The 11,006-nt window shown below is 48.5% G+C and overlaps 1 protein-coding gene across 2 annotated transcripts in view; it reads left to right on the forward strand.

Moving 5' to 3' along the window:
• Positions 1–5,773, forward strand: part of PDE6D (phosphodiesterase 6D) — a 61,900-nt gene extending 56,127 nt beyond the window's left edge. The window contains exon 5 of one of the 2 annotated variants that reach the window (XM_088841170.1): positions 4,161–5,773. In XM_088841170.1, the coding sequence (XP_088697296.1) occupies positions 4,161–4,263 (103 nt within the window). In that variant the 3' untranslated portion in view covers positions 4,264–5,773. The remainder of the gene's footprint in view (positions 1–4,160) is intronic. The other variant, XM_088841168.1, reaches the window with a different exon arrangement.
• Positions 5,774–11,006: the final 5,233 nt, after the last annotated feature.

The raw sequence follows: 11,006 nt of genomic DNA on the forward strand, positions 1-11,006 counted from the left end.
AGTACCTGGATGGGGAGGGATGCTGGGAAACCTTGAAAACTGAGGTCAGAGGGAGCCCGTGTAGGGGAGCAGAAATTATATCTGCAGTGCTTTTAAGTCTGACAATAGAAAGAAAACTAAAAAGGGTTCTTCTGGGGACTTGCTTGGTGGTTCAGGAGTTAAGCATCTGCCTTGCAATGCAAGGGACTTGGGTTTGATCCCTGATTGGAAGCTAAGATCCCACATGCTGAGCAGGGTGGCCAAAAGAGTTTTTAAAAAAACAAACACACACAGAGAACAACAAGAAAGGGTTCTTTTTTGGGTACTTACCTGTGAACTATCAGTAGCCTTCACTGTCCTTTAGAAAATACCAGCAATGAAAAGTCTTCTGGTTCTGGGACTACCCTGGAGGCCCAGGGGTTAAGACGTCACCTTCCAATGTACATGCCTTCTCACATGCCTCACTACCAAGAAAACAAACTTAAAAGAGAAGCAATATTGTAACAATTTCAATAAAGGACTTTAAAAAATTGTCCACATCCAAAAAAAATTTTTTTTAAGCAAACTTTTCTGCTTCCTAAAGTAGTAAGGTCTGAGGCCAGAGGAGGGGAAAATACACTGAGTGGGCTGTCTTGGTGGAGCCCCTGCTCCTAGATCCCTGCTCTCCTTCCATCTGTTACCGCAAAGGGCCTGTTTGCATCTGTGGGTGGGAGGAGAAGCAGAACATTTTTAGTACTGTATCTCCATCTTTCAGTAATGACTCCATTCTTAGATCTGTTATCTTCAAAACCTAATTTTTAAATACCAAAGGTTGGATTAAAAAATATATATATATAAAAGTGAGTCAAGCTTTTCTTTTTCTTTCCAAAAACCTTGTCTTTTCTCAGCATCAACCTGTCTCTTTCCTTTTTCCTGGACTGTGTCTTCTCCCCAGAATCCCCCCAGGGAAGGCTCTTGGGCCTGGATACATCCTGATGGAGAAAAGATTTCCCAAGGGGCTTCTCCACCTGCTTAGACTTCCTTCACTGCCCTGCTCTACTCACCCACCCAGCCAGCACTGCTTTGCTAGCTGCTCTGAGAAAAACAAAAAGAACCATGGTCCAGTCCTTCTTAGAAGCTTGCCATCTCTCCAAGGTATATGTGCTCAAGAAATACTGAACATTTGCAAAGAACTGATGCTTTTTTACTGTGGTGCTCGAGAAGACTCTTGAGAGTTCCTTGGAGGGCAAGGAGATCAAATGAGTCAATCCTAAAGGAAATCAAGCCTGAATACTCAATGGAATGACTGATTCTGAGGCTGAAGCTCCAATACTTTGGCCACCTGATGAGAAGAGCCAGCTCATTGGAAAAGACCCTGATGCAGGGAAAGACTGAAGGCAAAAGGAGAAGGGGACGACAGAGAATGAGATGGTTGGATGGCATCACGGACTCAATGGACATGGGTTTGAGCAAACTCCGGGAGATAGTGGAAGACAGGGAAGCCTGCCCTGCTGCAGTCCATGGGGTCGTAAAGAGTTAGACATGACTGAGTGACTGAACAACAACAGCAAATCCTGAAACAAACAAGAAAAGCGTGTGCTTTGGGAACAATGCCAATCAAGGGGTTCCAAGCACGAGTGGGACTTGAACTGATGGGGAGGGTGGCTGAATGCTGTGGTGGGAGAAGGGAGGTGGTACAGGCCAGGCGGAAGGAGAGGACACAGGAGCTGCAGGGACCAGGATCCTTCGTGGGTTCAGGTCAGCCCCTGTAGAGTGAGTGCTGGTCCAAATGCCTGAAAATCTATGTGGGGTTGGGGGTGAATACATTAAAGATCACAAAATGTTATTGGAAGGAGATGCATTCAGATCAGACCTGGCACAGTGTACAGCCACTGTTTCTCAAACATTTATGGACATCTGCCCATCCCCAGAGATGACTCAGCAGGTGTCAGGCCCAGATACCTGCCTATGGAAGCACCCCGGCTGATTCTGCTACAGGTGGTCTGTGGAATAATCTTTGAAATACAGCACTGTCCCTGTATTTCATCAGGGATACAAATATAACACAGTGTGTCCCTGACAGTGCTGGCTGGGTGGGTGAGTGGAGCAGGGCAGTGAAGGAAGTCTAAGCAGGTGGAGAAGCCTCCCCTGGGAAGTCCTTTCTCCATCAGGTTGTGTCCAGGCCCGAGAGCCTTCCCTGGGTGGATTCTGGGGAGAAGACACAGTCCAGGAAAAAGGAAGGAGACAGGTTGATGCTGAGAAAAGACAAGGCATTTTTGGAAAGCAAAAGCTTGACCCACTTTTACATTTCTTTTTTAATCGAAAATACTGGCATTCAGTGAGTATTAGAGACATGTCCACTGGTGACCATAAGATAAACTGAGATCGCCAAGCAGCATGCTTAAGGAACAAAGGCAGTCCCAGTTCTGACCTATGCAAGTGGCCTGTTCTGACCTGTGCAAGTTCTGACCTGTCCAGTTGCTTGGGGCCGTCCAGAGGAACTTTGTCATCTTTAGAGGAAGACAGAAGAGCCCCAGGCAGCATGGCCTTTGAGAAAGACTTGGGAGAACTTAAGAGACTCTTTCAAACACAGACTTCTATTTAGAGAGTTTTGGTTAAGGTTTCCTGTGTGATGTGAGTCAGCCGTCTCGTCCACCTTCCCATCTGTGTTACTGGCCAGAGTGCTGGGTGGTTTCTGTGATGCGGCATGTGAGGAAGCCCTGAGTCTGGCCCCGGGCAGGCGTGGGAGTTGGAGGATGCGCAGTCTGACAGGGGATCTGGCCCATTCAGGCCACACTGTACCAGTTAAGAGAGCACAGGTCTGCTTTTCCGAGCGTCGTCTCCTGTTGAACAGTTATAAGTGCCTACCATGAGAGAAGGACAAGGTGGGCATTCAAAGGAAGAGATGACACGCAGTACAGAAAAAAATCAGGAAAGCCCTGTCTTCTCTGGATCCTTCAACTCAGCCAACAAAACATATTCAAGTTGCCCTAAAAAAAAGATTAAAAAGAAAAAGGCTTTCCTGCAATCCTGCATAGCCTTCAGCTCCTGCTTCATCCTCTTCTTTCTCCACAGAGTCAAGCTCCCCAGAATTATCTCCTGTCTCTGCACTCTCTGCCTCTCATTTACTGCTCGACCCTCTGCTGTCTCACCTGGCGTGTGTCTGCCTCTCCTCTGAGGCATCAGAGAACTCCACTGAGCCGCTGCCCCTGTCCAGCCCTTCTTGCTTTACCTGCTGGGGTCCTGGGAGCCCCTTTCCTGAGCATTTGCTCCTTGTTCCTTTGTAGGCTCTTCATTTTCTTCCAGCTGCCCTGTCCCTAAAATGTTGGTAAATTTGGGATTTTTTTTTTTTTTTAGTTAGTGCCTATTGAAAACATGCTTGTCAAATTCTTTAAGCATTATACATTCACTCCACACATACTTCAGTTCAGTTCAGTCGCTCAGTTGTGTCCGACTCTTTGCCACCCCATGAATCACAGCACGCCAGGCCTCCCTGTCCATCAGCAATTCCCGGAGTTCACTCAAACTCCTGTCCATCGAGTCGGTGATGCCATCCAGCCATCTCATTCTGTCATCCCCTTCTCCTCCCGCCCCCAATCCTTCCCAGCATCAGTCTTCCAGTGAGTCAACTCCTCGCATGAGGTGGCCAAAGTATTGGAGTTTCCGCTTTAGCATCAGTCCTTCCAATGAACACCCAGGATTGATTGAGGGCTTTATGTGCCAGACATTGTTTTAAGTGATAGAGACACTTGCTGGACAAGATGAGAGAAGTCCCTACCATGAGAGCCTAATGAGAAGAGACAGAAAGCAGATAATTTCAGATGGTAATCACTTTGCTCTGAAGAAAACGGCAGTGCAGTGGCAGCGTGTCTGAAATGAGGTGAAAAAATGGAAAGAAGTCAGCATTCAGCCCTTGACCCCGAAACAGGATTGACAGGCCCCCGGACCTAGCCAGCAGTCTGGAAAGCCAGGTTTGACTCAAACAGAAAGATTTTTTACACTCTTTAACCTGTCATCAACAAAGTAAGAACCAGATGTGCCAGGCTTGATAGTACAAAGACCTCCGGGTGTGATGGGGGAAAGCCCTGCCCTGTGGGAGGAGTGCCTGCCTGCCCCTTCCACCTGGTGAAGGATGGAGAGGCAGGTGAGGACGAAGCAGGGCACAGACACCTGTGCTGACATTCTTGCTCTCCACCCCTCAGGCCTGGAGGGGATGGCCGGATAGAAACATCTGCCTGGGACTTGCCTGGTGGCTCAGCCGTTGAATCTGCCTGCCAGTGCAACTCCTGCAGATTCGACCCCTGATCTGGGAAGATCCCACACGCCGCAGAGCAACTAAGCCCGTGCACCACAGCTACTGAGTTTGTGCTCCGGAGCCCGAGTGCTGCAACGACTGAAGCCCGCGCGCTCAAAAGAGGCTGCGCTCTGCAACAAGAGGAGTCACTGCAGTGAGAAGCCCACGCACACTGCAACTAGAGAGGAGCCCCGGCCAGCAGACACTTGAGAAACACCTGCACAGCAACAAAAGACCCAGCACAGCCAAATAAATAAATATTATTTTTTAAAAATCTGCCCAGGTGTGGGGGATGATGGGGCCTTCTGGAGGTTAATAGGGAGGGTGGGCTGCCCGCCATCCAGGAGACGGGAGCCTGTTGACTCAGCTTCCATAAGGATCTCCCCCATCATGTCCTCCATCCCCACCGCCCCTGCTACAGTTCCTATAACCATCTGGGGCTGGTTCAGCCAGCAGCATCCCGGCCCCCCACCGCCATTTATTTTCCTTCACACTACAACCAGAGAGCGCCCCAGGGCATGCGTATGCTCACCAATCCCTGTGTATTGGCGAGTTTATTTTTAGAATTTCTGGTGACCTGGTACTAGTTTTGCCACCTTCCATAAATGCACCGTTAAAATGGTCCTCAAAGTGAAAACATAAAGCCGCTTAGCAGCTCCTTCAGGTGCTTTAATTTGGTCTGAAACTGAGCAGCTTTGACTATGGCTTTGAAGAATCTGAGAAATGCAATGCAGTGGAGTCAGAAGCAGAAATTTAGTAAATATCAGGTTGGCCAAAAAGTCTGTTTGGGCTTTTCCATGACAGCATACCAAAAGCCCAAACAAACTTTCTGGCCAACCCAATACATTTGTTTCCCAATCTGTACACTGAGGCACCCCAGGGCACTGCAGTGGTTTCACAGGGGTGGCACAGGATCTTTTAGTGTTTAAAAGCAATGTAATGGTCCAGGACATCTGTTACACACTGCTGAAAATCACTGAAGAGGAAATGAGGGGTGTGGTCCAATCTGACTCCAGGTTGGAAAAGTTGTGCCGGGTCCCACAGGCACACACACTCCATTCGTAAGTAAGTCCTTGTGATTATAAATGAAATTAAAATATTTTTGATCTCAGTTTATGTGGCTTTTCTTTTTCCAAAATAATATGATGGCTAGTAAGTAGGACTTTAATACTGAATAAGTTGTTCAGACCTAACTACTTAATAAAGAGGATTGCTAGTTATTTGTTTTGGTCTAGTTGCACTGTGAAAAACATTTCTGAGACACAAAGATTTCTGTGAACAGAGAGCATTTGGGGCTCGCTGATAAAACCTTTAGTTTAAAATTATGTCTTTCAGAGGATTAGAAACATACTTAAACACACAAATATCACCATCACTAGCAGCAGTACCAACAAATGGGTATTGAGCACCCAGCTCTGAACTCTGCAACAGCTGCTTGTTTCCATGAAATGCTTTTAAAGTCTTGCAGTTATTTGGAGGAAATGTATTCAAAGTTTAAAAAATAAAATAAAATTTACTCAATTTTTTAAGAATGATTTCTTAGGTGACTTGATTTATTCAAATCAACCCCCAACAGCTATTCTCAATTATAAGGGAATAAGGAAAATTATTGTCACCTTGAATGTTTCAGGTATAATTATTACTTTTGTGTTGGGCTAAAATGTGTATTTTGAGCTATCAATATGCCATCTTCATGGTACGCGGGACACCCCTGTATAATCAAGCTGTGATTGGTCTACCTGTTTAGAGAAAAGGAATTTCATGTCACTGCTTTGTGCTACTATTACAGAAGTTGATCATGGTCATTTCTTTTCTTTCCTGGTACATTGTCGGTCATACATATTGGTTACTTGGGACCACAACCCTTGGCTACAACTGGAATCCACCTCATCTCTTCCAGCAGATTGTCTATGCAGTGTTACTCTCTTTTAATTGGCTTGTGTTCAACAACCATCTATAATGTATTTGGTAGAATTAGACTAAGGTTTTTCTTGGAGGGTTTGTGTGTGCATGCATGCATGCATGCATGTTCAGTCCATCAGTCATGTCAGAATCTTGGCAACCCTATGGACTGTAGACCACAAGGCTCCTCTGTCCATGACACTTTCCAGGCAAAAATACTGGACTGGGTTACCACTTCCTACTCCAGGGGATCTTCCTGACCAAGGGATCAAACATGCATCTCTTGTGTCTCCTGCAATGGCAGGCCGATTCTTTACCACTGCGACACCTGGGAAGCTCTTGGAGGGTTCACATTTACTTGAAAGTAGATGTTTTGTGATACTGAAATGGTTTTATGACCAATAGTGATCTTCAGCGTTTCCAGGCTCTCAAATAGTATCATTATGACCCAGAATTCTGGTAGCTCTGTTGTGGACTTGGTGGTGTTCTGGAGGACACACAATTATTTGCAGAGGAAAACCTTGCCTCTGCTCACAAATACCTACTTGACCTCCCTGGAAGGCCAGTAGCCACTGGGAGTACCCATCTGAAAAATCTCATTGCGTAACAAGAGCTACCTTTGAAAAGTCAAGTCTGATTTTGGCAGGATTCCCACCCAGTCCCCAAGCAGAACAGGAAAATAATAGAAAGCCACCCACCTAATAAGGGGACCCATTAAGTGCCAAGGTCAGTAAAATGTTTTTTCTTTAAAATGGATTCAGGGACTTCCCTGGTGGTCCAGTGGTTAAGACGGCACTTCCAAAGCAGGGGGCACAGGTTTGATCCCTGGTTGAGGAAGTAAGATGCCACATGCCAAAAATGAATAAATAAATATAAATTTTAAAATGGGTCAGACCACACTGGTCTCCTAGGAAAGGAAGGGCCTTCTCCTGGGGAGAGACACTACTAGGTTGATGAGTAGAGTGGCTCACCAGGGACAATGTTGACAAAGGGGTCACTTCCCCCGGGACTGAAAACACCCCCACCCCCACCCCCATTCTTCAGCCTCTTTGAGGCTGGGTGACTGCCCAGCAGGCCGAGCCCCAGGCTCCAGTAGAAACCATGAGAGTCAGATCTGGGACACTGTGGGGAGACTAGCGAGAAGGATGAGAAGGGGTAGAGATTTTTCTAGGATGCAGAATGTCATTGCAGGTGAATTTCTATCTCAAGCATGTATATATTTTGTGAATCTTGATATTTAGGGTCAAATGCTTTCTAGAAGGGTCTGGACCAGTTCCCCTTTTGTTATCCCCTTAACCTACTGATAGATCGCCTCCCAGGCTGTGTTAGCCAGGGCCACTGCTGTGGGCACAGGGTCCCAAGCCGCGTGCAGCCCAGGGAGCCTGCGTGAGGCCCTTCCAGGGCTCTGAGAGCCACACTGTGGAACCAGTTCCCAAGGGAATCCTTTCCCATCATCTGCTAGTTCAGCAAATATTCCCTGAGCCCTGGAGATCAGGGCCTTGTGCAAGATCAGCTTTTTCTGGACATGAATGTCCTTCAGCATGTTAATAGACTTACTGTGGAAAAAATACAGGTCAAATAAACTTGGGATGAGCTGCATGTTAAACTCTATTCCTGGAGACTCCCTGGTATATTAAAGACCCCGTGAGTTCTGTGGAAAGAAGACACTTGGACACTGCTTAGCCCAGCACTTCTTCACACAGGGAATCTCACCTTTCAGGCCCAACTTGAGGCAGAGAGACAGTTGGGAGGCACCAGGCGGCATAAAGACGGAGAGTCTCACCTCTCACCTCTGGTCTTCAAGAGCAATTGAGTTAGTTCAGTGAGACTTTGACTGTGAGGCACAGGTGGGAATTCTGGAAGTTCAGTGAGTTGCTGGGAGATGAGAGGACCAGAGTCCTGGGACTAGAGATGAGGGAAAGGGAGTCTCCAGGCGGGTGGTACATGAGGGGCAGCTCAGATGACCCGGGCCCTCTCTCCCCAGTGCCCACCCCCAGTTGAGAATGAATCCAGCAGTATTCTGCCATCCTGCTGAGAGATAGGCCGTGAGCATCACAGCCTCTTCCGAGGCTGATTCACCTCCCTCTGTCCCCTCTCAACCTGGAAACCTCACCAGAGAAGCAATCTCCCACATCCCCATGCTCCTCCTTCAGGTTGTCTTTGTTCATGGAAGCCTGGTTAGCCTTGCAGACCGGACCCTAAAGCCCTGTATTCATCTGTTTACTAGTGTGGCTCAGAGACCAGAAAACCCAACGTGAACCAGCCTAAGCTAGGAAGAAATTTACTGACATGTATAATTAACAAGTCAAAAGATTGTTCTAGCTTCAGGCATGGCTAGACTAAGGGGCTCAAGCAATGTCATCAGAAAACTCAGGGTTCCTCTGCCTCTTGGCTCAACTCTGCTGCTATCCATGTGGGCTGCAGCCTCAGCTTCTTACTCAGCTGCCCAAGTTCAATGCCCAAGGCTCAGAATCAAGTTTGTTCTCTTCCCAGCAACTCAGGCAGAAATCTCAGGGCTCACTCTGATTGGATCAACTTGAGCCAATCTGTTTAGCCAGAGGGGACCTCCAGGCACTGATTGGCCAGGACCGAACCACATCCTTCCTGTGAGGCTTGATTAAGATTGGGAGAGGGGAAAATTATCCAGAAGGCAGATTGGACAGTTTCAGGAGATTATTGCCAAGAGAACAGTAAAGACTGCTGGTCGCAAAAACAACAGATGTCCCCAGTACCTTCTGGAATCCTCACTAGCATCCGCTTCCTTCAAGGGATCTGCTCGCTGCCAAGAGCCGCACAGCTGGGCCCCAGCATGGGTGCATGTGAAATGAGCTTGTCTCAAATGACCACCTGGCACTTCATGTTGCTATGGGCAGCAGCCTTGATGGAAAGCTCCCGAGGGCACACACACCCTTCTAACTGGGTTCTTGGCTATGCCCAGAACTTCGTGGAATCCCACACCAGTCACTGGCTGCTAGGCCGTCTCCATAAATAATGCACATATCATTCACCCAGTATATATGGTCAATGTTGCAGGCAGTTTTAGAATGTTTCACTTCTATTTCCTTATGTGAGCCTTCATCACCTCTCTGAGCTCAGAAGACGCTGTGGGCATAGACTGAGGTCTCCATAGGCTGAGGACAGCCCTGTCCTTGCCTACAAAGAGTTGAGGTTGGGAGGGACAAACAGTCACACTTCAGAACTGGACCAGCTCAAGTAAAGCTGTTACCGGGGTTTTCATCCTCACGAAACAACTTCCACCAGGAGGGACCAGAGTGGCCAGGGACCTGAGGCAGGCAGGGCTGGCCTGCATCCAGGACACAGGAGGCCACAGGGGAGACTGGGCATCAGGGTTCTGGAAGGACTGGGACTTGGGAGGCCTTTGGGCCCTTGGGCCAGCAACAGAGCTTTGGAGAGGTGACCCCAGATCCTGGCCCTCGGGCCTGGGGCAGCCTGGAAGTGAGGCAGGGTTCCAGGGAGTACAGCTGGGAACCCCCGCCCCCCCCACCTCCAAATCCAGTCAGTTGACGTCCTAGAGCCTCATCAGGGCAGCAGCCACTGTGTGAAGTCCTACAATAGGGTCCAGAGATGGCCAAAAGCTGTGCCTGCCCTAGGAGGACGCTCTGCACACCGTGCATTTCAACAGAACTAATGAGAGAGGGCTTCCCGGGTATTCAGCTGGTAAAGAATCTGCCTGCAGTGCAGGAGACCCCGGGTTCGATTCCTGGGTCCGGAAGATTCCCTGGAGAAGGGAAGAGCAATGGACAGAGGAGCCTGGCGGGCTACAGTTTACAGGGTCGCAGAGTCAGACGTGACTGAGCGACTAACACTTTCAAACAAGAGGGAGTTTGAAAGAAGAGGGTCCAGAATCCAGGGGACTCCCATGACTCCAGAGGAGCCAACCCTGGTCTCAGCTCTGGCTCTGGGAGGCCTGCAGTCTCCACTCCAGGAAAAGAAGGATCAGAACCCTGAGATGGGCCATAAACTATCCAGAGGGAAGGCTTGGGAAATGACCACCGACTTTCATGTCTGACTGGGGTTTCAGCAACAGAGAGGGAGGAAGATCTTGGCAGAGGCTGCGTTTGCTAGGGGCCAGGGGCCAGAATGGCTCTTTCCTGGAAGGAGCGGAACGCAGGAGAGCCACATGCAGTTTCTCTATGTCCACCAGGGGGCGCCCATTCCCCACAAATCTTCCAACCTGGGGTCCCTGGGCATCCTGTCCTTCCCCTTGGAGAGAACTTGAATAGGATCCAGGCGACCCTGTACCCCGAGGACACGTTCCAGGCAGTGATAAATTGTGTACTAAACTCAGGACTACAGAGAAGTGGGTTCTGCTGAAGGCAGCAGGGGCTGTTCCAGACGAAACCTTTGGAGGGGTGAGCAGTACGGATGGGAAAGTGAGTGTGATGAGCTCACAGTGCAGACTTGGAAAAGCAGCTGTGGGTCATGGAACACGCCTCATGCTAGTGTTGCCTGCAGGCAGAGTAGAAGATGGAGGCCCAGCAGGGCTGTTATTTGCCCCACACTCATGTATGGATGTGAGAGTTGGACTGTTAAGAAAGCTGATTGCCAAAGAATTGATGCTTTTGAACTGTGGTGTTTTAGAAGACTCTTGAGAGTCCCTTGGATTGCAAGGAAATCCAACCAGTCTATTCTAAAGGAGATCAGTCCTGCGTGTTCATTGGAAGGACTGATGCTAAAGCTGAAACTCCAATACTTTGGCCACCTCATGCGAAGAGTTGATTCACTGGAAAAGACTTTGATGCTGGGAGGGATTGGGGGCAGAAGGGGATGACAGAGAATGAGATGGCTGGATGGCATCACTGACTCAATGGACTTTGAGTTTGAGTGAACT

This window comes from Moschus berezovskii, chromosome 2 (assembly GCF_049115385.1).
Source record: "Moschus berezovskii isolate FMDL1 chromosome 2, NW_MosBer_1.0, whole genome shotgun sequence".
In the NCBI taxonomy this organism is placed as follows: Eukaryota; Metazoa; Chordata; class Mammalia; order Artiodactyla; family Moschidae; genus Moschus; species Moschus berezovskii.